General features: G+C 34.5%; 1 protein-coding gene and 2 long non-coding RNA genes across 3 annotated transcripts; 2 read left to right on the top strand and 1 right to left on the bottom strand.

Annotated features, from left to right (window-relative positions):
* Positions 1–1,226: 1,226 nt before the first annotated feature.
* On the top strand, positions 1,227–5,443 carry LOC141387662 (probable trafficking protein particle complex subunit 13 homolog). The gene is made up of 5 exons (XM_073957641.1): positions 1,227–1,404; positions 3,867–4,251; positions 4,331–4,643; positions 4,704–4,832; positions 4,891–5,443. Exons 1-5 carry the CDS (start codon positions 1,362–1,364, stop codon positions 5,329–5,331), a joined length of 1,311 nt encoding a protein of 436 aa, XP_073813742.1. The 5' UTR covers positions 1,227–1,361; the 3' UTR covers positions 5,332–5,443.
* A 2,422-nt stretch (positions 5,444–7,865) lies between these two features.
* LOC141387661 (uncharacterized) lies at positions 7,866–8,955 on the bottom strand. Its single transcript, XR_012408594.1, has 3 exons — positions 8,730–8,955; positions 8,170–8,581; positions 7,866–8,100 (listed from the first exon to the last, which is right to left on the bottom strand). It is a non-coding gene; the product is annotated as an uncharacterized lncRNA (long non-coding RNA).
* A 7,770-nt stretch (positions 8,956–16,725) lies between these two features.
* LOC141404940 (uncharacterized) lies at positions 16,726–17,236 on the top strand. Its single transcript, XR_012413112.1, has 3 exons — positions 16,726–16,835; positions 16,912–16,989; positions 17,057–17,236. It is a non-coding gene; the product is annotated as an uncharacterized lncRNA (long non-coding RNA).
* Positions 17,237–26,272: the final 9,036 nt, after the last annotated feature.

Here is a 26,272-nt window from a genome sequence, read left to right as displayed (position 1 = left end):
CGTGAATTACCGCAAAAATGTTCGCAGTTTTAGTTTCCATTTCTTTATAACAAAATTCTTAGAAATTTTTCTTTGTGGTAAAAATTATTTCGCCAGTGGCCGGTAGGAATCAACCAACTCTTTTTTTGTAGGGATCTCTAAAGCGTCAGTTTATAAGTTGTATCCAACGGAGTGCATTTTTCATAACTCCGTGAGGACTGCATCGAAGGATGTAGTGAAATCATAACTCCACATGCACAACTTCCAAAAATTTTTGCTGGGCTTATTTATTTGCTGTAGTGGGTAACTCGATTTAAGAACCCCTATAAAATGGGAAAGTTTTTAGTAAGGGTCAAACCTATAGCTCCGCGTGTTGCGTGTGCGTTCAAAAATACAAAAACAAAATACATGTATTTCAAGCCTTTACCTAATTAACTGCGTGTTGCGTGTGCGTTCAAAAAACAAAAACAAAATACATGTTTTTGTTGTCAATTTGAAATACATGTATTTTGTTTTTGTATTTTTGAACGCACGCGCAACACGCAGTTAATTAGGTAAAGGCTTCAAATTGTATTTTTGAACGCACACGCAGAGCTATAGGCTTGGCCCTAAAGTTGGGCAATCTAGTTCCTGGAGCGTATCGATCTTTCTAGTTCCTTTTGTAGCATAGTTCCAAATAGTTTCGAGAGCGAGATAGTTCAGTGAATCTTTCTCTTTCATCGTTCTTTCTATTTTCTTCGTTGCAAATAGTTCCGAGCTGGCCCTATGCTCCTTATAGGAGTTTAAATGAATAAATATAATAGTTCCGAGACCGATATAGTTCAATGAATCTTTCTCTTTCGTCGTTCTTTTTATTTCTTTCGTTCCAAATAGTTCCGAGAGTGAAGTAGTTTAACAAGTCTTTCTCTTTCTTTTTGTTTTCATCTTTTGGTGGATGAATTGACATAAAAGTAAATAAATTGCAGCGATGAAACGAGGATGTGATTTACGTTTATTGAAAGAAAGATCGAATTGCATGTGCAATTAAATAAAGAAAATGAATTATACAAATGAATGGAATTATATGCACGGCTGGAGCTGTATGAACTAAAGGAACTATACAAATGAAAGAGCCGGATATAGTTCCAATAGTTCCTTGTCCGGAATAGTTCCATGGAACTAGTTCGTTCCGGAACTACATAACTCTAGTTTGTAGTGCAAGTTTCAGCGTGTGGCATAAGACTATAGAACACTAATCCGAATGAACTTTTTGTTTTGATTTTCGTATTTATCGTCGTTTTCTTCTTCATTTTGTCTTTCGTAATTTCATCATTTGTGTTTTGTTTCGTAGACGTTGGGACTCATCTATCTTTTCTTTCCCAGGAAAATAATACAAAATCACAATGAATCCTCTTGAACAAGGAGAACATTTACTGGCATTAAAAGGTAATCAACACACATATTTTGGCATAAGTTGAATGTTTTCATTAAGCTCGGATCGGGACCAAATTTTTGTCACAGGTAGGTCTCGTCACCCTGATCACAGATATACAGTTAGTCAACTATATTATTGCAAACGATGAATTGTTAAACATTTTGATTTTTAATTAAGAGTTACTACAAGAAATTAGGTTTGTCCTTGTACTTTCTCAGTAAATATTACTCAGTAACTTCATTTTAGAGAGTAAAGCATTTTATACTCCTTCAAAGGAAAAAATTAAAAAAGTAAAAAGACAACATTCAGTAAAAATTTTCAATTTGATTAATATTGACGATTAGGATACTTGAATATTTCAAACTTTTGACAACTGCTTAAGCTACAAAATGTTACTGAACAAAATTCCTTCAGTAAAAATTATAAGTTCTCAGTAATAAAAATTTCAAAACAAGTCTCTCAATTCATTCTCTTTTACTGAACATTTGTGTAAAAAAACAACATTCAGTAATAATTTGTAATAATTATTACAAATTATCGAGTACGCAGACACACTTATTATTTCAATAATGTTGGGTTTTTTGTACATATCTGTTGATTTACCTGTTAATGACAACATCCAGCCAAAAAGTGCAGAAATCGGTCGTAAATTACAAAAACAACGGGCAAAAAGTACAGGTACCTGGTTTTGTGGTGTCAACTAAATAATTGCAAAATTAATGAATGTGCAATAAAATCGTGGGATTTTCCCAGCGATTTTTTTCAATTAAGGATTTTTATGATTTTATGGTATGTGGACATGTAAACCCATAATTTTTGATCATAAATTAATTGTTCTGTGTGTAACATAGGCGGTATATTCAGAAAAAGTGAAACTCAGGTAAACGGATTTCGAAAAATATGCTACATTTGGTCTATTCCAATTATAATAATGGTAAATCCGCAAGGGAAATCCCTAAAATCACCTCTCATAAGCTGATAACTATATGCAACATCATATACCGCACCGAGAGAGAAGGCAGGTTCAAACTAAAGACGTCACATTGTAGGCCAAAAGTAGTAAATCCACGAATTGGCAGGAGACTGATTAAAGAAATTGACGAAAGACCCCAAAGCAGCACCAGATAATTGCTTTTTCTAATCAAAATAGAATTCGGAGTAAGTGTTTCACATGGAAAAGTCAGAAAAGTGCTACATAATAACAAGCCTTCATCATGAGTGACTAGGTAAAAACTATTGCCCTCCCAGCACAACATATAGAAACTATTCAGACTTGTTACAGACAACTTTTCATGCCATCTTAAGTATTGGGATGACGTTATATTTTCTGATAAGACTTAAATTATGTTGTACTATCACGATGGGCCTCAAAAAGTACTGCGAAACCCCTTTATAGCCATGGAAAACAAGAATTTAATACATACCGCAAAGTTCGGAAAACTGTCAATTATGGTATTGGGTTGTATACCAAGCAGTGACGTTGGTGACATCCAGATTTTGAAGGAAACAATGACAGAGTACGTTTATTTTCGTGTTTTAAATATTATTTAACCAAAAACGTCAAGAAATTTGGACCTGTTGACCCTGAAAATGCAAAAAATTGCAATATGAATACTACCAAAACAACGACCCTTCCTCATAAATCGTATTTATGTAGGACTTGGTTGTTATACAACTGCACCAAAGTCATTGACACCCGAGTCCAAAGCCTAAATATTAACCCAACATCGATAATTCATGGGTACACCTAAAGAAAAAAGTCGGGAATAGGTCGCCCACTAACCTGGGGTACTAAATAAAATGCAATAAAGAAGAATGGCTAAAAAATAAGACATACCGAAACGTATTTATTAAATTCAGATACGTTTACAAGCTGTTTTTGATGCCAAATGTGGGCATAGGAAATATTAAAACCAACTTTTCGAAAAATACCGTGAAAAACTGAAAAGTTGTGAATTTTGCAATTCTTTAGTTGACAGTGCAAATAATGAGTTGTACTCGTTTTTGTTAATTTTATGAAAATGTTTAGTGAAATTTAGCTACTTTTTATTTTTTTATATTAATAAACATGTGTAAGAATTGCATTGTTAACAAAAATATTAATAATGATAATTATTTATACCAATAAAATGCTGTTTTATTTAAAATTTTGTAATAATTTTGGTTTTGCAATAATTTAGTTGACTAACTGTATGTATATAACATTTATTGCGGAAGTTCATACTTCCGGTCCTCCGAAGATCCGAAAATTCCCTTGTTAAATGTCGGCTACTTAGAGAAAAATTTTAATTTAAAAGAAAATGTTGTTCCCGTTCCCTAGATTGGCTCCTGTCCATAGCAGAAAGTCTTAAATCCCCGGCCGAAGGCCGGCTATATAGAAAAAATTATAATTTTATCCGAGCTTAATGCTTAAACTCAACTTGCTCCATATTTTTCCGTCTATTATTGAAAATAATCTATCTCTATTTTTTAGTAATGCGTCTTACACGGCCCACTTTGGTTGCACCACAAGTGATTTCATGTGAGCCTCGAGACTTGCCGCAGTTTAGTCTTAAGCAAGTTATGGAGTCGGAGGCATCTATTGCCGGGGCCGAGACATTGGCTGCGGGTCAATTTATGCTTTTGCCACAATCATTTGGTAATATCTATTTGGGTGAAACATTCTCTAGTTATATCTGTGTACATAATTGCACTTCACATCCTGTTGAGGGCGTGACCGTCAAGGCTGACCTGCAATCGAATAATACTCGCATAAACTTGCCCATGCACGAAAATAAGACTAAACCGGCAACATTGGGGCCCGATGAAACACTAGATGATACCATACGCTATGAGGTTAAGGAAATTGGAACTCACATGTAAGTACCATCAAAGTCATTGTCATTGTTTAATTAAACATAATTATTTGTGGTAATTTTTTATATTGTTACATTTCAGATTAGTCTGTGAAGTCAACTATACAACACCGGCTGGTTTACCTCAGTATTTCCGTAAATTCTTTAAATTCCAAGTACTTAAGCCGTTAGATGTAAAAACTAAATTCTATAATGCTGAAATGGATGAGATCTATTTGGAGGCTCAAATACAAAACATAACTACGGGACCATTTTGTTTGGAGAAAGTTGAACTTGATAGTTCGGATCAGTATACAGTTACCTCATTGAATACTCTGCCCAATGGTGAATCTGTATTTACTTCAAAGAATATGTTACAGCCAAATAATAGCTGTCAGTTTTTGTATTGTATAAAGGTAAACAGAAATATTTGGTATAATGCTCTTAACCATTAAATGTTATATTTACTATTGCAGCCTAAACCTGAAATTGCCAAAGATATCAAGGCCTTACGGGCAGCTAATACTGTTGGCAAATTGGATATTGTGTGGCGTTCCAATCTGGGAGAAAAAGGGCGTTTGCAAACTAGTCAATTGCAGAGATTGGTATATTACTAAAAATTCTTTAATTTCTTATTAGGATTTAACACTTTTCCTATTACAGCCCTTTGAATACAAAGACGTGCGCCTAGAGGTTATAGATGCCATGAATATTGTTAAGATTGGTGAACCATTTACCTTCACTTGTCGTGTAACAAATACCGCTGAACGACCAATGGATTTAATTGTAAAGCTTCCAACCCCTTTAGACTTTAATTGTCCATATACAGGCTCGGCCGAATTCAGTTTAGGTGTTATCGATCCTGGCCAATGTCGTGAATTCCCATTGACCATATGTCCCTCCAAACTGGGTTTGGTAAAAGTAACACCATTGATTTTTATCAATACCTTATTGCAAGATCAATATACCATTGATAAGGTGGTAGATGTTTTTGTTGTAGATACGGATTATCACGAAGATGAAACATTCCAAATTAACAAATTTGTACGTTATGATAATGCACGAAAGATTGAAAATCAATCAATGCAACTGCAGGTGGTTTAGTTTTCAAAATGTGTTTGATGTAGATTTAAAGATTTAGAATATGTCTAAAGAATAATGTTAAATATTAAACTAATATTTATTTTCAATAAACATGTTCATGTATATAAAAAAAGTCATTTAATGTTCTGAAAATATGGTTTATGGCAATCTTAGTCCTTGAATATTATAGATATAAGTACATTGTTAATATAAATAACTGATTATAACTGAAACGATATCCATCTCTCGAGAACACAGTGTCCCGCAGACGACCTTCGATAAGCAGCCGATAACTCTTGAAGGAAGTAACCGATTTGCTCTATACTTTGCATATCGTGAAACTATTACCAGACTTAAATGAGGTTCCAATATGGACTCAATTGGTCCCAGGGGCAAGTTCATACTTCCTGAGAAAATCGGTCCACTCCTTCTGGTACCTCCTTTCAAAGATCTCCTAACATTTTATCCAAATGTAGTTTAACTTCCAAAATGGTCCATATCGATGTTCTCTTTAGGGTACCTTCACACAGGCTGAGGGTATATCTCTGTCGACTGATACTTTTTTACTTGTTCACTTTTAAAAATCTTCTATCGCAAAGCTCAACTCCAACGAGAAATTAATTATTAACAAAATTTAGTTGAGGATGTGTGGATTGGGTAGTAATTAGACCATAGACTTGGCTTTCCATTATTATTAACACTGCAAGGCCTACCACTAGTTGAGGCAGCTGTTGTTTATCCGTTGCCACGGATGTTGGGTGATCTCCAACGACGATATTTAAACGATTCGCTTGTATAGCATCCGCGATTGCTTCAATATGAATACTAATCAAATCTGCTTCATTTGCCTGTTGATCTCGAGAAGAGATGAACACGATGAGAGCGGAAAGGGTATTTAGAACAGTAGTGATCGAAATCGCGAGAGAGGGAAATTTAATCGGGTATGTCCTGCGACACACTTCACCTCTCACTTCACTCATCAAACATTTTGTTCACCCATTTACACTTATTTTTCGAGCATTTTATAGACGGACTAGTGTGTACTCTTCTTTTTAAATAACCTAATGAATCTTAGCCCCAAGAAATTCGCAAAAGACAGTAGTAAATGAGGTGAACAAAATGCTTTAGGCTTGAAGTGAGAGGTGTAGTGTGTCACAGAACATACCCAAATATCTCATTTTTCTTTACGTTCCTTTACTTATTGTAACATAATTTAATCACAAATATCGTCTAAAGACATTAATAATCCAAATTAATAAATTTAATTAATAAAAAATTGCATACACATCGATTTAAAAAAAAAAAAAAAAAAAAACAAAAAAAAAAAAAACAAAGAGAAATTGACACCAACTTTAAAGTTGCCTAATGCTCATGACTGATTTAGAAGCACCTTTCTTTCAGAAAGGGTCTTCAGAAGCACCCTTTCTATTAGAAAGGGTCCTTAGAGGAATCCTTCCTTTCAGAAAGAGTCTTTAGAACAATGGTAGGCAACATATTTTTCTATTGCATACTTTAGGGGTGTCATTGTGTGAGTGCCATGTTTTTTTCAATTCCCACCATACCATTGCCATCGAACACGGCATTGCTTTCGAATGTTTCTCGATAGTTTTGGCGCATATTTTATTCGAGAACGACACACGAGAATGTATTGAAAACGTCGTAACCCTGTAGGAAATGTCAATAGTGAATCTATACTGACTTACTACTGACATTGTCAACAGTACTACTGACAAACTGTAGACAACTAATGTAATTTCCTATAGACATTTTGTATGAACGTGTCATTCGAAAGTCAGTACTGACAATGGAACTAGTATGTCAATAGTAAGTCAGTAGTTCCTGAGGAACCATGGTATAAATAGAAAGGTATAACAGAGCTCACATCTGATTTCAATTTTTTTCTGAGTGTGACCGACTTTTGTCAATGTGAAGTTTTTATTTTGTGTGTGTATGTGTTTGTTTTGAAAAATATTAAAAATGTTTTCAAAATAGATTCAAAATAAATTGAAATGAAATCGTTAATTACAGAGCCGTTGTTGAATAAATTTATCAAACCTAATTTGAAAATAAGTTTTTGACCGTGTTTCGATGTATATGTGAAAACAAATATTTATGTTTCATTCATTTTCGCGCTGTTTTAACGAATTGAATAAAATGACAAAAAATATCAAACAAACAAAGGCAACCTGTTGCATATGCCAGTATAACAATTCTGACAGGAAGCGGGCATACGTGTAGGGTTGAATTTCTATCGTTTTTTCGAACCTGTTCTACCTTCCTTATTGTACCATGTGAGGAACCATGTGTTGACATTGGAGGTAGTGAGTCAGTATAGACATTGGAGGTAGTGAGTCAGTATAGACATTGGAGGTAGTGAGTCAATAGTACCAGATTTTCAATACTAAATTTTTTAGCTTATTTGGAACTTTTCATAGATAAAACAGCTATATAGCACGTTTAATAAGAAGATAAAGCTACACATTTGTTTAAATACTATATTTCATTAAAGAATAAAAAAAATTATTTGAAAATGCTAAAAATGTACAAATTGCGTATTACAGTATTTTTATCTTTTTAAATGGCTAAGCCAAAGATTGCACATAAGTAGAAATTAGTAAATAAAGGCAATGTTTTCAAGGCTGCTTAAAGATTTTAACATAGCAATAATAAAAAACGTTTTCGTCTTATTTTCTTGGCCAAGTCGCACCAATCACTTGTCTGCTTAAAATAGTTCTTCTTCGGTTGCACTTAACGTTTTATCAGGCGATTCGCTGAATGTTGATATAACACCTAGGAATTGAAAAGAATAAACATGTATAAATAAACATAAATAAAAAATATGTCCTAAAATTTGCTTGCCTATTACAGCTGTATAACATTGGAAAAATCTCACAATCGATTTATGCCAAATAATTCTTCAACATTGTAATTCATTATTATGTTAGTTGCATTCAGCATTTCCAGCGAGACGGGACAATATATACATCAGGCTCCATAATCCTCTCTAAAGGTTCCACATAATGTCTAATTGTCGAAATTTCACCACAAATGTTGTTAGTCGCCTCAGAATTCGTACTTTGCTATAGAATTGTTTATTTTCACATGTCTTTTATATTTTCTTTTGCTCATACTTGTTATTGAAATTATATGCTTTAAGTTTTCACGATATTTTATTGATTTTTACAAAAACACTTTTTTCACCAACCGCAAAAATTATTTTACGCCAAACAATTAAGAAAATTAAAGAAAGGATGCTTCGTTGGGCTATCATCTGTCAATATACACAATGCTTCTTCTTATTAAGGTAAAGGTATCAATAGTTGACAACATGGTGACAAAGTGTTGACTTTGTCACCATATTAGTAGACAAAGTGGCGACATGTCAACACATGACCCCACACTTCCTACAGGGAACCTACCCATATGTTGTCTTTATCAATACTTATTGTTTACACTTATACCACAGTTTATACAGTTGGACACTAAGCCCAACTGATTGTTATAGTACGGTTACACTACAGTTTTTTGCCGGGTTAACCCACTTCATGAGGATTTATTGCTTAATCTGGTCAAATCTGACCAGATTTGCCATACAAAAATTAAATCCTCTCACGACTGGGTTTATTTTAAATCCGGCACAAATCCACCAAAAATACAGTGTTGTATTCGGTATTTGTGCAAAAAAATCCAACTCTACTCAAAAAGTACCAAAAATTGCAACTGTTTTTGCAACAGACTCTGTCGTGTTTTACACGTATACGATTGTTCGCATGAGATTTTATGGAGTTAATAAATCTCAGTGTTCGGAAACAAACAGTACCTTATCATAAGGTACCGTACATGTACACAAACACTAAAAAAAATTATAAAGTTTATGTACGCGTACACAAACATTAAAAATCCATTTTAGTGTTTATGTAAGTGTACCCAACGAGATTCGAAAAGTTCGTCAAACACACATGTTTGGTACGCAACCTCCATCGTAATGTAACAACCACGTACCCAACCGAAAAGGTTGCGTACATCAGCGCGTACATTAAAAAACCACGTAGAGTACATCATAATGTACCTTTAGAAAGAAAGTGTTGCTAGGGTACACTTAAATTTGTTTGGTTAATAAGGTATTAAAAATATTAAGCTTAATTTTTGTGGAATATATACAAATGAAATACAAGTAAATATAAATGAATATGTATCTTCAACTAATTAGGACTATAAATATCATTATTTAAATGACATAAATACATATGCAAGAAGTTAGTAATGCCTAAACAAAACGCTCTCATCGAATATCTAAAATCTAGACAATTTACAAAAGGGTTGCTATAGGGCTGTAGGTTATGGAGGTGTTTTTTATTATTAAAAATCGTATAATTTGTATTGTGAAAACAGGTGGTTCATTTTCAATATTTTAGCAACGTCAAGAAAGCATCGAAGAACAGTTTCAAGTAAGTTGTTTTCAGTATCAACATCATCTTACAAAAAGAAAAGCTACACCACCACAATAAGAATTACTTTTTGCTTTTTTGTGTTTTTTCCAAATTATGAATTGCCGTTGAGGTACCCAAGGACTGGTACCTAGCTGTGAAGGCAACATCCGGTCTTTGGGTCTGCTATATTTTTATAGTTTGTTTACAGGTAGAGTTATCGGAGTTTTTGGTTTTGATAAATTAGAAAGTCAGAACTAGATGGAAATATTATTCCTCGCACACCAAAACCATAAAGTACCTGTCCCTTTTTTTACATCATAAAAATTATGAGTTAAAAAATTGTAAGCCACAATATTGGTTTTTACCTTTCTTGTGTATTGTAATAAATTATAACCATTCAGGTACTACATGAATGATCTAGTTTTTGAGTTTGATATACTCGTAGTCTTATTGTATAATTTACGGAAAATTTCGCGAAAACCCTTTGGAATAGTTGCAAGTAGCGTAATTTTTTAACAAAATTCATTTTTTGCAAACTATATATGCAAAAGAACCCCCGCAAATGCTATTTAGTTCATTTTTAAACGTTGAGTTAAAATAAATATGAAAATGCTAAGACCAAAAAATATTGTTCTTCGTGATATGTTCAGTACAAACGAATCAAATCAAACAGTGTGCAATTTACAAAATTGTGTCAACAATGTTTTAAATTGGCATTCCGCAAATTTAGAGCGACATTTGAAAATTGTGCATCCCGATTTGTATGCGAACTATATTGATCAAAAACGGGAAAACGTAAAAGAAAAAAGAGTCATGAAAGTATTATTAAAAAAAAGTGTGAATCCAAAAAACATTGAAACAGCATTGGTGGAACTTTTTACAAAAAATGTACGTCCTTTACATAAAGCCTTCAAAGTTCTTATAGGACCTGTTTTAAGTGTAGTCGGGATAACTGTAAATGAACATAACGTAATGGAACGAATTATCGCTCTCTCAAAAAATATTAAAACGGAAATCTCAAACGATCTTAAAGGGATATTATTTTCCCTTAAGATGAATGTCGCAACAAGGCTGGACTTAAGTATTCTGGGTATTTATGTTCAGTACATTAAACATGGTAAAATCTTGTTAAAACGTTGGCTATAAAGGATCAAGTCACACTTCTGAATATTTAAAAACAGTTTTATTGGATGTTCTAAAGGAATATGATGTTGATTTACGTAATAATTTAACGATTACAACCGACAACGGATCAAATATGCTCAAAACTGTACGAATCCTGAACTCTGAAATGCAATTGTGGATAGATAATGATGCCGTGGATTTCGAAGAAGATGAAGATTATATCGATTGCCGAATAGCTATTGACACAATTGAATCAATTGATTTTAACATCTCATCGAACGCAATTACTAGCATTCGTTGTGGTGCTCACACTCTCCAACTGTGTGTAAATGATGTTCTGAAACAGTCGGCAGTAAAAGACAATGTCGATAAGATACGATTCGTAGTAAAAAAACTTAGAAGTAAAACGATTTTAAATTTTCTAAGAAGTGAACTCTACAAAAAACCTATCATTGATTGTGCAACACGTTGGAATTCAACATATAAAATGATTGAAAGATGCCTGGAAATGAAGGAAATTATAAATACACTAAGCAAGGATTATCCTGATTTATTTCTTGAATCTGAAGAATGGTCTTTCGCAACTGAATTCTTGGGACTATTTAAACCTATTTACAATGCTACCATTAAGTTACAGAGCGAACAGTTGTGCTATAGTGAACTATACATTATTGTTATGGATATAACATTTCAAATTGACGCTTTACCGGATAGCAACATGAAAACCCTTCTCAAGGAGTCCTTGAAGATAAGAAAGGATAAACTTTTAGAAAATGAACTGTTTAACGCAGCTGTGTTCTTGGATCCACGAATCAAAGTATGCTTAACCTGCGAACAAAAACAAAGGGCGAAGAACTACATACTATCGTTATATAAACGCATGAACTCAACAGAAGGTAAGTTTGCTTAAGTAAACCAGAACAATGCCTATTTATTTATATCATTCATTTTTTATGTTTCAGAACACAATACAAGTCAACCAATATTAGAGGAAGCTCCATCACCGAGTAGACCAGATGCAGCCAAATCTTTTTCCGATTATCTGCAAATTATAGATCCTACCACAGAAATTCCGAGTTCATCTAATTTACACAATTTAGAAGCTGATTTTGCCAATTATGAGCGGCAATCAAGATTGCCACTAAATGAAAATATAATAGCGTTTTGGAACTCTCAGAAAACCATCATCAGTGAGATTGCTAATATTGTACAGGCAATACCGTCAACCCAAGTAAGCGTGGAACGCATATTTTCTGCTATGAAGTACATATTATCTGATCAGCGCAACCGCATGTCAGCAACAAATCTTGAACATATATTAATGGTAAAAGTTAATGGGGATTTCAATTATGAAAGTTGAGCTTTCTCCTGTAAAATTATATTTTCTTTAGTATGTTAATATTTTTTATATTCGTTAATTTTTTATAAAATAAATAAATGTTTTCATATTTACTGGTAAAATATAAATATAGTTACTTTTGTATTTTATTTATACGATATTCACTCTTATTTTTATTGTTGCATTTTTCCTCATGCCATTCATATTTTATATTTCTTTATAAACATCACCCAGGTGTACGCAACCTCTATTTATTTTTTAGGGTACATAATGATGTACGCTACGTGGTTTTTTAATGTACACGCAACATTTATAACGTACGTACCCAACCATTTCGGTTGGGTACGTGGTTGTTACTTTACAATGGTGGTTGCGTACCAAACATGTACGCTACGATTTTCGTTGGGTACATGTACACAAACTCTAAAATTTTTTTTAAAGTTTGTGTACATGTACGGTACCTTATCGTAGTGTAACTTTTCATGCTAGGTACGCTACAAAACGTTATTGTACGGTACCTTAGTGTAAGTTTTCGAACGCTGATAAATCTAAAGTTATTTAAAAATCATAAAATTATTTATTTTTTTACATTAGACACTTTTTTAACAAAAAGTACGCTTGATACCATGATACAAAATGCATCCCTGTGTGTAAAATATACCAATATGAGCAAAGAGGGGACGATATCTCATACGAGAAATTGTAAAAGTGTAAAACACGACTTTATTAGTTATTTTAGCTCTGTTCCAGAACTAAAAAGTTTTTACAATTTTTACCACTTTTACACATTTTGCGTTCCCGTACACAAAATTTATATGAAAATCGTTTACGACTTTTACAACTTTTGCGACTTTATAAAGTACGGGAACAGGCCATTTGTATGTATAAGTAAACAAACATCAGCTGACAGTTTATATCCTCGAAAAGCTAAGTGTAACCAGCAAAGATTAACCCACTGGATCTATTAAACCCAGTGGGTTAACCTTCAATAGTGTAACCGGGGTATTATGTTTGTTGTCAACAACTTATTGTGAATTAATATACAAAGAAACTCAAATCACAATAATATAAAATCTATTGTGTTTGTTGTCAAAAGTTGTTAACAGAACTCTGAATGGCCGACCTTCTATAGGCCTTGACTTATACGTAATATTTAAACCGAAATTATTTGAAAAATGCAAATGGGAATTTTATACAAACGACATAAAATTATTCTTTGAAATAAAAAAAAAATCCAAAGTAAAAAATGTTTCTCGAAACAATTTTTCTTGTGAAGAAAACGCATTCACCAAATGTTGGAAACCCAGCCAGCATTTTTTGAAAATTTTAATCAAATTCGAGTCTTTTTTGATCCGACTGCGCGATTAAAAAGCTGGAATATGAGCTCATTTTCTGATCATAAATGACTCCTTTGTCAGGAGGAAAACGTAACCTCAGGCGACTCTTCTACACAACTCACAAATGGGTCTTCCTTTGCATTAGTTTCGAGTCATTTTCGACCATTTTCTGATGGTATATAAAGTCTTATTCGAGTCGTATTTTAATCATTTATTGGTGATTTGTTGATTAATTTGGGACTTTTTTTCGAGTCTTTTTAGAGTCATGTTTATAATCGTTTAGTCCCGGTCCACACTAGCATGAATTTCATTAAATAATTTCGTGAAATTAGGTGCTCTTAAATCGAATTCCCCACTACAGCAATTTTATGATTTTACTCTACTGTGGACGTCGATCTAGAGACGCATAATTTCATATCAAAATTTCAGTGAAATTACTGTAGTGTGGCCCGGGACTTATGAGTCTTTAGGGAGTCATTTATGAGCCTTTTTATTAGACGAAATAAATTAAAAGAATTTTCTTTTTATTCTTTTTTGTTTCTTTCCTTTGTTTTGTTGTCTTTTCTGCTTTGTTATTCCTTTTAATTATCCTTTATGTTGCGCTGTGATTAGTATACTGCTTCTTCATTTCACTTGGCAAAACCTGAACATGTGTTGTGTTTGTCTATACTCCTAATGTTATACGTTACATTAGCTCTGTTCCAGAACTAAAAAGTTTTTACAATTTTTACCACTTTTACACATTTTGCGTTCCCGTACACAAAATTTATATGAAAATCGTTTACGACTTTTACAACTTTTACGACTTTTACCACTTTATAAAGTACGGGAACAGGCCAATTTATATGAAAGTTTTGTAGAAAGTGTATTTACAACCATATTTATAGGCCCGTTATTACATTCTTTCTGTAGTTAAATATTGGCCGGTATCGGTAAGATAACCCGTTTTTTCTTGTAACATGTAAATTTTAATAATAAATGTCACATAAATTAAAAGGAACATTGTGTTCCTTTTAAAATTTAAACTGCGCCCGAGAGTATGCTGCACCGAAAGCAAGAAAAAATTGTCACCCAATTAAAATCAACCAATCAGATTTGAGTAAATTTTATATATACAGACTTTTTTGCTTGATATTGCCATATTTTTACAAAATTTAACATTTATATTAAATGGAAGATGTAATAACAAATCTCTGGGTAATGCGAACTTTATTCTTTAATTTTCTTAAAGTAAGGTATAACTAAAATGGACTTTAAAGACAAGATGTAAGAACGGGCCATAGTATTTTTTCTACAAAAATAAGATAAACATTGAGCACCTGACCATTAGCAGATCATTAAAAAACAGCTGATCGAACTTGCGAAATGTTGCTGGGAAAAATTATTTCAGTAACTTTTAGCAATTTCTCAGCAAACAACTGTCAAAATTGTTCTCTCACCTCGCTCTCTTTTACTAAACTTTTCTGTAAAAAGACAGCATTTAGTAAAATTTCGTAATAATTATTAAAAATTATCACGTAAAAAGGCACACCTAATGATATGGTTTTCGAACTTTTGCCGAACAAAAGAAAAACGCAAGAAAAAATATTTGCCCAACGTTGGAATATGATATCGTTTTCGAAACTTGTGGCAAGCATTCGAAAAATATCAGCAACTGGTATGGTGGGTTAGTTGAATAGTGTGTGTGACACACAATTACAAAGTGACTCAAGGCCTGAGTACATAAGCTGCCTCGCCTGCTTATATGCTGTTTATATTACAGCTTTTTGCAGGGTTAACCTTCTTTGAGAGGATTTGTTTGAAATATAAGCAATGGAATTGACATTTAAAACCCAGTCGGTTTGTTAAATCCGGTTATATATAAACGGGGTATTACCTTGCTTGCTTCTGATTAAAGAATAAAAAAGAAAAGGGCAACCCAGTTCGAAATTTGCTCGGCCTCCTTTATTCTTTTATTTTTGTTATGACAGAAATGAAGCAGGAAAGCAAGGTAACCAGGCGAGGCAGCTTGTGTACCCAGTCCTTCACATTGCCGATAATTGCTTTAGAAGCATCCTTTCTTTAAGAAAGAGGATCATGGTAGAACAAGAAAAGGTAGCAGCAATACCCAGCTGACTGAACTGGGATGTAATGTTACTGTCAAATTCCACACGACATTTTGTATATTTATTTCTATGTTCGATGTATATTAGGGATATATATTTATTGAAGAACAAATTTATTCATAAAAAAACAACTATTTCCCATGAAGACTCCTTCATATCATTGACATGTAACCTCCTCCAGGTCCGAACGACATGCCATACACTAAAACACCGCTTATAGTGGCGGTACAATATTTGTTAATATGTGTGGTATTTTGTTAAACTTGAAAAGAATAAAGCCCTAATAAACATGTGCTTTTTTGTTTTGAAAAGCAGCAGCTTCTTTTTTTCAATGAATTACCAGCGACCCCAAACATTTTGCAAGAATTCTACTTTCTGCGAGAAATTATGCATTTAGTGGAATGATATGGAAACATTCAAACTGAAAATCTAACGAGTTTTCATTCATGTTTTCCAAAATATTCAATCAAATGTGAAAAATTATTAGTTTTTAAATTCCAATAATTTATAGACATTTCCTTATTTTGTTTACATTTACGTTGACACTAACGTTAACAAACAAAAACAAATTTCTATGTGGTTGTTGTTGAGTTGTATTTGTTGTAGTATTAACTTTACCTGCCCAATAGAAAGTGTCTTCAAGACAACATTGATGAATCGTGCACGACATTTCCAATTCGTTCACGACTCTTTGCAGACAGCCCTTTGGGATCGTTGACGACATTTTCACACAAGTGTCCCAGTATTCATGCACGACAACATGGGCGACAAGGTAAGCGAAGCTGTCGTCGACGACGACTTCGAAGACAAAAACCCTACATTTCGTTAACGACCCTTTTGCAGACAGTGTCTTGCAATTTGTCACCAACTACCCCCAAATGATAAATTTATTTAGATACATACATATGTATGTTTTTAAAATTTTATTAACATCCCAATAGAAAATCGAGTCTTCGATGACATTTTCGTCGACGATTCGTTAATGAAATTGCCGAAATTGTCGTGCACGACACGATGCATGACTATTTCTTGCAATGTGTCACCAGAAAAAACAAAAATAATCAAACAAAATATGCTATGAAATAATTGTACACATATATAGGAAATTTTAATATTTCAATACGACTGAAATCGGTAAAACATTGCAGTTTGAATTAAAAATCCGCGACATTCTTCTAAACAGCTGAAGGTAAGTGAGAAATAGTATGACTGACATACTACATATGAGCTTTAAAATAATGATTTTGTTTGTTTCTTTAACATAGGATGAAGCAATCAACATCAATTTTAATTTTTTATTTGGAGTCTATTATTGAGAAACGCGATCGGGGAAACAATTAAAGGTAAATGTGTAAATGACATACATACATATATTTATACATCACAAGATTGCGCATAATTTTTTATTAGTTGCAGAATTTGCTAAAAAGTCTTGTTGTCCTAGGAGTTGTTGTTAAATGAAGTCTTGGGCCGTTCTGGATTATAGACCACACTGCCGCGGAAATGTTTTTATATAATGTAGTATATTTTTATATGTACATAAATGTTATATTCTGTATGTTAACAAAATAAAAAGATGTTAAAAACATATTTATGTATGTAAATAAAATTATCTTTACGAGGTTCGTTGGTGACAAATTACAAGACATTGTCTGCAAAAGGATCGTTAACGAAAAGTAGGGTTTTTGTCTTCGAAGTCGTCGTCGACGACAGCTTCGCTTACCTAGTCGCCCAAGTTGTCATGCATGAATACTGGGGCACTTGTGTGGAAAAGTCGTCAACGATCCCAAAGGGCTGTCTGCAAGGAGTCGTGAACGAATTGGAAATGTCGTGTACGATTCATCAATGTTGTCTTAAAGACACTTTCTATTGGGATAAAAAATATAAAATTTATGTACATATGAAAATAAACTACATAATATAAAAGCATTTCCGCGGCAGTGTGGTCTATAATCTAGAACGGCCCAAGACTCTCTTGAACATTAACTTCTAGGATGGCAAGACTTTTTGTGCGAATTCTGCAAAGAATAAAACATTAAGAACAATCTTGTTATGTATAAATACATGTATAAATGTACATAATTCATATACTTCCTTTTAATTGTTTCCAGGATCGCGTTCCAATATAATAGTCTCCAAATAAAAATTTCCAATTCTATGTTGATTGTTTCATCCTATGTTAAAGAAACAAACAAAACTATTGTTTTAAAGTTCATACATATGTATGACAGTCATACTATTTCTCACTTACCTCCCGATATTTAGAAAAATGTCGCGAATTTTTAATTCAAACAATAATGTTTTAACGATTTTATTCGAATTGAAATATGAACAATTTCTAGATATATGTACAATTATTTCATAGCATATTTTGTTTGAGTATTTTTGGTTTTTTCTGGTGACACATTGCAAGAAATTGTCATGCATCGTGTCGTGCACGACAATTTCGGAAATTTCATCAACGAATCGTCGACGAAAATGTCATCGAAGACTCAATTTTCTATTGGGTGGTTTGTTCTACCATGAAAGAGGATTTAGAATAGGCCTGCTCACACACATACAAATACATTTTGTTATTGTGTAGGTTTTGAAATACACAAATTTCAATGTTTTCATTTTGCCTCTGTAGACTGTGAGAAATATTGTACAAGTTTTTTTTTTATTTTATGTTTCAAAATTTAAAGTAGAAGAATTATTTTATTTTGACCAAATATGACTGTTGATGTTATAATTTGTTGCAAATCAAGTTCGTGACAAACCAAAGTTCGCTGACAAACCAAACACTCTAATTTGCCGTAATAATTTTCGGCAAATAAAAATTCGTATTCAGTATCTTCATTCATTTTTTCAGTGTACGCATATAGATTCATAGACAAAATCGAAAACAGAACCTTCCTCATTGAATGTTCAATAGAGACTGATTGGTAATTTTGAAAATATTCAAAACAAAAAATAAATTGTGTGTGTGATCAAATCACTGATGGGCAAATTGCGAGAGACTCATGTATTTTTTACACTTTTGTGTGTGAGGCAGAGCATTTCTGCCCATCAGTGGATCAAATTGACACACACCGACAGGAGAAGTGCGCACTTTGAACAGCCTTGCTTTAGAACAGTGTTCACCAGCGAGCCCGTACTGAGAGCAACTGAGCATACATTACCGTGTGTTTTGGATTGAAAGTTACGATAATTTGCTCTCAGTAGCAGCTCGCTGGTGAACACTGCTTTAGAAGCACCCTTATTTTTAGAAAGGATCTATAGAAGAAACCTTTCTTTTAGAAATAGTCTTTAAAGGCAATCTTTCTTTGGTCTTTTTTTCAGAAAATGTTTTTAGAGACATCCTTTCTGTTCCAGCACTGCAAGAATCTACTAAATTAGCAATTGTCGGTTTGATGGAGAGAGAGGTGAGGCATATGTTAGCCTTTGCCCCTCAACACCCTGTTTCATATACAAACTGACAATTGCCGCAAGGAAAATTGTCTAACCCTGCGTTTACACATGACAGGACAGTTGAGTACATGTATTGATTGTCAAAAGCCCAAAACTTGCCTGAGTGACGTAGGCGTCCAAACAACACAAACACAGTTGTGAAATTATGAATGAAAATCGTCGATTTCTTTTTGTTTTCCTTTCACATATTATGTTTTTGTTAATCTTCTTTTGTTCTCAACACATTTCAATTATCATCTCACTTCTTTTTAACAAAAATGTCAAAAATTTGTTAACTGTATGTATGTATGTGTTAGTAAATCAGAGTTGTATTTGCAGACAGACTGTCTTGTGTAAACGCCTAGTAATGTAAATATGGACTAATTGTACCATGAGCAGCCCGAAAAATATCTCCTCCTATGTCCCACAAACGATTATAATCTACCCTATTCATAATCCCAACAAGACCTGTTTTGCATTCGTTGCAGCCGCAACTTTAATCTTATATTTTAGTACGCATTTTGGGGCAGACACTAAGAAACAAAATTAGAGCAGACAAAAAAAAAAAAACAGCAAAATGCAATTATTTTTTCCTGCTGCAACCAAGAACATACTAAGAGCATTTTGCAATAGAAAGAAATGTTAAGACAGACAGACGGCCGTTTGAACATTAATTGCTGTAATAAATAAAAATTGTTTCCAATGACATTTTCATGTTTCTGGCAACGTCTGGCATGAGAAAGTACAACCCTGTCATTGGTTTGCCATCTTTGACATTTTGACAATTCAATTGTAACGGTACTTTTTGTGTTTATATTTTGTTTGATTGGGAGGTTGTCATATGGATTTCAGTGGTTTTTTCCTTGAATAATTGACAATTATTTAAAAATTAATAACAAAAAATGTGAAATGTTGTAAAAATAAAATTACTTTTGGGGTGTGAGCAATGGTCAGATATGATAGTTTTTTATACGAGTAATTAACAAACTAAGTGTCGATTAGTAAAATGCGGAAATCGTTTAAGGTGCGTTTGAAAACTTTACGGACATTAATTATCGTTGCATCTCGTCCGACCGCCGCGAGTGATCAAAGAACAAGTTATTGTTTACCTTAAGAAAAGTGGAAGCATAAATCTTTGTTAGGAGAACGCCAAGGAATTGTAGCTGAAGGTGTCGTTTTACTACACAGGATTTGAGGATTTGTTTAGTTTCCATTAGTATGTCAATCAACAAGGTAAGTAGTTGTTGTATTTTTATTACTTACGCATAATAAAACATAAAACGTATGATCTTTGAACTAGGTGAAAATTAGTGAAAAGGATTTTGAAATACATACACCCATCTTATCACACAGGCTGACATAAGAAAAGGCAATAGAGAAAAATTAATAATATAAAATAAAGTTTTGTTTCAGTTCCCTAGATTTGCACTTGTCCATAGGAGAAAGTCTTAAGACCCAGGCCGAAGGCCGGCTATTTAGAAAAAAATTGTATTTTGAAATAAAATTTTGTGCCCGTTCCCAAGACTTGCACCTGTCCATAGGAGAAAGTCTTAAATCCTCGGCCAAAGACCGGCTATTGCGAAAGATAAGGAGCAACTGGAGTTTAGCCGCTCATCCCAATTTTTTTTTTAATTTACAGTTTTTTTTTAATTGGCCGGCCTTCGGCCGGCGATTTAAGACTCCTATGGACAGGAGCAAATCTAGGGCAAGGGAACACAATTTTTTTCTAATTTAAAAATTTTCTCTTATTAAGTGGCTTTTTACAAGGGAATTTTTGGAACTTCAAATGCCCATATCTCGGGAAGTATATACTTCCCAAAAAAATTATGTGTACATTCGTGATCAGGGAAGTGAAATCTACTTGTAAAAAAAATTTCATCAAAATCGGAGCTGAGCGGCTAAACTCCAGTTAAGCCAAAGATAATTATAATTTAAAAGAAAATTTAGAACTTTAAAGGCCTATATCTCGGTAAGTATGAACCTCCCAGATATGATATATTTTTGTGTTCAGGAAAAAGAGGCCTACCTGTGGTAAACATTTCAAAAACATAGGGCGTGCGTGTTTATACCCGTCTTGTTCCACAGGTTCTTTCGTCCTACGTCTAGTTTAAGCCCTCTCATGTATACCTTCGACATGTATACCATTGATACAACGATATTACAATGATATATTTTTATCGCGTAGCCTGAGTTGAATTTTGACCATATGTGAGTCCCGGTCATTCAACTAAACTTAGACTTTTAAAAGGGGCGTTTTATCATGTAGCCGGTGTTAGAATATGTCCATAGGCGAAAGTCCGAAAGACTGTCATCAGCAAAGACCAATGCATACTTATTAACGGGAGATTGTATAGCGTACCCGTGGTTGGACAAGAGCTTTTCAACGGTACCCATGGTTTGCACATCAGGAACAATGAAATAAAATCAAGGGTGCTTATAGAATTTTAAAAGAACGTATCTCGGGAGGTATCACTTTAGCAACAAAAAAAAAAAAATGTCGTTGTGAACCGGGCAAACAAGGCTACGAAAAGTATACATCACAAGGTGTTCCTCGAGGGATGCTTAAACTGGACTTATTCCCAAGAGTAGATATGCTGCAACTTGAATTTCGAGGTAACTTAAGCAGCATTGGTTGTTTTTCATAACTATTTTTGTATTCAAGACAAGCTCTTAGGATTCAAAGACAAGCTCTTAGGCGAAAGACATATAACTTATTTGTTAGTATTGCTTATTACAACAACAAATCGGTGTCAAGTCTCATAATTAAAGAAGTGTTGGCGTTTATTTTGCGATGACTATGACTTTACTACTTTAAAATGGTATTTCAAAGGTTTTAAATTTATTTAATTAATTGCCAACTGCAATCACCTAAATTCTTAAATTTAGTTTACAAGTTATACGATTGCATCAACAGCATCATCTCACATCCTGTACGGTACGTATGAACGTACATACGTACATACATATATGTCAAGTTATTTTTTAATGTGCCCACCTTATATCGTCGTATCGCATCGCATACAGAGATGGAAAATGAGTGCATTAACGTCTTGATCGAATGCCAAACTTTGCTCCATTTGACGACAGTTTGACTGCAATTAACGACGACGCGTTCCAACGTCAAGTGACGTCGAAATCTGCGAGTCTAAATGTCTTTGGAAATACTTTTCATGTGTATTTGTTGTTATTGCAGAAGTTTTGTGTTCCTGTATTGTGATATCTCAGTAGCAAACGAAGAAAAAAAGAAATGAAACGACAGTCAAGCGGTTGGCTTAATTGGTGTAAGAGCTCCACCAAAAGCGGTCGACATCAAACAATTTCATTACATATACACACACAGAGAATACAGCTAAGCACGTCTTGAAGTTCACGTCCAACCATTTTTCCCATCCCAATTGAAATGATATTTGCCATTTAGCCATGTCGGATAAAAAACATTGCATTGGACGATGTGGATATATGAGTAGCAGAAGGTTTTGGTTGGGTAGGGCCAGATGAAAATCCGTTCTTTTTAAGGACCAAGAACTTGATCTGTTTCAGCAATAGTAAGGGTACAATCAACTACACCATTTTCAACTGTTATTCAGAAAATACCAGTTTTAATTCAGAAATTCCATTTGAAATTGACATATTTTATTTGTAGTTCAGAAATTCCATTTGAAATTCAGGAATTGCATTTGTTATTCAGACTATTTCATTGGATATCATGCCTTCGAAGTTTCGTAAGTACCTTTGATTTTATCTCCTTGCTTTTGAGGACAATATGGGCATCATTGTGAAGCTCTAGAAATTCAATGCAGGCTATTCCATAAAATCTCTCTTAATAATTGTTCCACAAACATCCCATACGGGACATGGGAGACTTCTCTCATATCAATGAGTGCACCCCGATTTATATTTGCTCAATGGTGTGGGACCTACTGTTTATCGCCGAGTCCGAAAGGCGTGTCTTAAGACACCACTTGTAGAGAAGTTTTACATGGCTGAAATACTCAGGAAATGTCGCCAACATTACTGAGGGGTATTTTGCCACCGTTGAAAATGTTGATGTTGACTGACCGGGGAATCGAACCCACGAACTTCAGCGTGCAAGGCGGGTGTGCACCCATAAAATATCCCTTAAATAAGTATAAGTTTTTGTTTATAACTAGCTTTCGACCGGGGTTTAAGACTTTAGCCTATGTACAGATTTTAATACCGGCTACTCGATGAAATCTTTCAAAGCAATGTCATCTTTAAATGCCCACATTTGTTTCAGAAAAGGTTTTTAGAAGCACCCTTTCTTTTTCGAAACGGACTTTAGAAGCACCCTTTCTTTTTCGAAACGGACTTTAGAAGCACCCTTTCTTTTTCGAAAAGGTCTTTAGAAGCACCCTTTCTTTTTCGAAAAGGTCTTTAGAAGCACCCTTTCTTTTTCGAAACGGTCTTTAGAAGCACCCTTTCTTTTTCGAAAGGGTCTTTAGAAGCACCCTTTCTTTTTCGAAAGGGTCTTTAGAAGCACCCTTTCTTTTTCGAAAGGGTCTTTAGAAGCACCCTTTCTTTTTCGAAAGGGTCTTTAGAAGCACCCTTTCTTTTTCGAAAGGGTCTTTAGAAGCACCCTTTCTTTTTCGAAAGGGTCTTTAGAAGCACCCTTTCTTTTTCGAAAGGGTCTTCAGAAGCACCCTTTCTTTTTCGAAACGGACTTTAGAAGCACCCTTTTTCGAAACGGTCTTTAGAAGCACCCTTTCTTTTTCCAAACGGTCTTTAGAAGCACCCTTTCTTTTTCGAAACGGTCTTTAGAAGCACCCTTTCTTTTTCCAAACGGTCTTTAGAAGCACCCTTTCTTTTAGAAAGGGTATTTAGAAGCACCCTTTCTTTTTCGAAACGGTCTTTAGAAGCACACTTTCTTTTTCGAAACGGACTTTAGAAGCACCCTTTTTCGAAACGGTCTTTAGAAGCACCCTTTCTTTTTCCAAACGGTCTTTAGAAGCACCCTTTCTTTTTCGAAACGGTCTTTAGAAGCACCCTTTCCTTTAGAAAGGGTATTTAGAAGCACCCTTTCCTTTAGAAAGGGTATTTAGAAGCACCCTTTCTTTTTCGAAAGGGTCTTTAGAAGCACCCTTTCTTTTTCGAAACGGTCTTTAGAAGCACCCTTTCTTTTTCGAAACGGCCTTTGGAAGCACCCTTTCTTTTTCGAAACGGTCTTTAGAAGCACCCTTTCTTTTTCGAAACGGTCTTTAGAAGCACCCTTTCTTTTTCGAAACGGTCTTTAGAAGCACCCTTTCTTTTTCGAAATGGTCTTTAGAAGCACCCTTTCCTTTAGAAAGGGTATTTAGAAGCACCCTTTCTTTTTCGAAACGGTCTTTAAAGGCACACTTTCTTTTTCGAAACGGACTTTAGAAGCACCCTTTTTCGAAACGGTCTTTAGAAGCACCCTTTCCTTTTCCAAACGTTCTTTAGAAGCACCCTTTCTTTTTCCAAACGGTCTTTAGAAGCACCCTTTCTTTTTCGAAACGGTCTTTAGAAGCACCCTTTCTTTTTCGAAACGGTCTTTAGAAGCACCCCTTCGTTTTCGAAACGGTCTTTAGAAGCACCCTTTCTTTTTCGAAACGGTCTTTAGAAGCACCCTTTCTTTTTCCAAACGGTCTTTAGAAGCACCCTTTCTTTTTCGAAAGGGTCTTTAGAAGCACCCTTTCTTTTTCGATACGGTCTTTAGAAGCACCCTTTCTTTTTCCAAACGGTCTTTAGAAGCACCCTTTCTTTTTCGGAACGGTCTTTAGAAGCACCCTTTCTTTTTCGAAACGGTCTTTAGAAGCACCCTTTCTTTTTCGAAAGGGTCTTTAGAAGCACCTTTTCTTTTTCGAAAGGGTCTTTAGAAGCACCCTTTCTTTTTCGAAACGGTCTTTAGAAGCACCCTTTTCGAAACGGTCTTTAGAAGCACCCTTTTCGAAACGGTCTTTAGAAGCACGCTTTCTTTTTCGAAAGGATCTTTAGAAGCACGCTTTCTTTTTCGAAAGGATCTTTAGAAGCACCCTTTCTTTTTCGAAAGGGTCTTTAGAAGCACCCTTTCTTTTTCGAAACGGTATTTAGAAGCACCCTTTCTTTTTCGAAACGGTCTTTACAAGCACCCTTTCTTTTTCGAAACGGTCTTTAGAAGCACCCTTTCTTTTTCGAAACGGTCTTTAGAAGCACCCTTTCTTTTTCGAAACGGTCTTTAGAAGCACCCTTTCTTTTTCGAAAGGGTCTTTAGAAGCACCCTTTCTTTTTCGAAAGGGTCTTTAGAAGCACCCTTTCTTTTTCGAAAGGGTCTTTAGAAGCACCCTTTCTTTTTCGAAAGGGTCTTTAGAAGCACCCTTTCTTTTTCGAAAGGGTCTTTAGAAGCACCCTTTCTTTTTCGAAAGGGTCTTTAGAAGCACCCTTTCTTTTTCGAAAGGGTCTTTAGAAGCACCCTTTCTTTTTCAAAGGGTCTTTAGAAGCACCCTTTCTTTTTCGAAAGGGTCTTTAGAAGCACCCTATCTTTTTCGAAAGGGTCTTTAGAAGCACCCTTTCTTTTTCGAAAGGGTCTTTAGAAGCACCCTTTCTTTCTCGAAAGGGTCTTTAGAAGCACCCTTTCTTTCTCGAAAGGGTCTTTAGAAGCACCCTTTCTTTTTCGAAAGGGTCTTTAGAAGCACCCTTTCTTTTTCGAAAGGGTCTTTAGAAGCACCCTTTCTTTTTCGAAAGGGTCTTTAGAAGCACCCTTTCTTTTTCGAAAGGGTCTTTAGAAGCACCCTTTCTTTTTCGAAAGGGTCTTTAGAAGCACCCTTTCTTTTTCGAAAGGGTCTTTAGAAGCACCCTTTCTTTTTCGAAAGGGTCTTTAGAAGCACCCTTTCTTTTTCGAAAGGGTCTTTAGAAGCACCCTTTCTTTTTCGAAAGGGTCTTTAGAAGCACCCTTTCTTTTTCGAAAGGGTCTTTAGAAGCACCCTTTCTTTTTCGAAAGGGTCTTTAGAAGCATCCTTTCTTTTTCGAAAGGGTCTTTAGAAGCACCCTTTCTTTTTCGAAAGGGTCTTTAGAAGCACCCTTTCTTTTTCGAAAGGGTCTTTAGAAGCACCCTTTCTTTTTCGAAAGGGTCTTTAGAAGCACCCTTTCTTTTTCGAAAGGGTCTTTAGAAGCACCCTTTCTTTTTCGAAAGGGTCTTTAGAAGCACCCTTTCTTTTTCGAAAGGGTCTTTAGAAGCACCCT

Source organism: Musca autumnalis, unplaced genomic scaffold, assembly GCF_047663935.1.
Source record: "Musca autumnalis isolate F117 unplaced genomic scaffold, ASM4766393v1 scaffold_5, whole genome shotgun sequence".
In the NCBI taxonomy this organism is placed as follows: domain Eukaryota; kingdom Metazoa; phylum Arthropoda; class Insecta; order Diptera; family Muscidae; genus Musca; species Musca autumnalis.
The sequence above is the reverse complement of the archived record's forward strand: the minus strand, read 5'-3'. Positions and strand labels throughout refer to the sequence as shown.

Excerpts from the sequence above, each read along its gene's own strand:
- LOC141387662 (XM_073957641.1), top strand. The coding sequence starts at position 1,362 with ATGAATCCTCTTGAACAAGGAGAACATTTACTGGCATTAAAAG. Across the intron at positions 1,405-3,866 it reads ACATTTACTGGCATTAAAAG|TAATGCGTCTTACACGGCCC; the intron begins GTAATCAACACA and ends TCTATTTTTTAG. Across the intron at positions 4,833-4,890 it reads CTAGTCAATTGCAGAGATTG|CCCTTTGAATACAAAGACGT; the intron begins GTATATTACTAA and ends TTCCTATTACAG.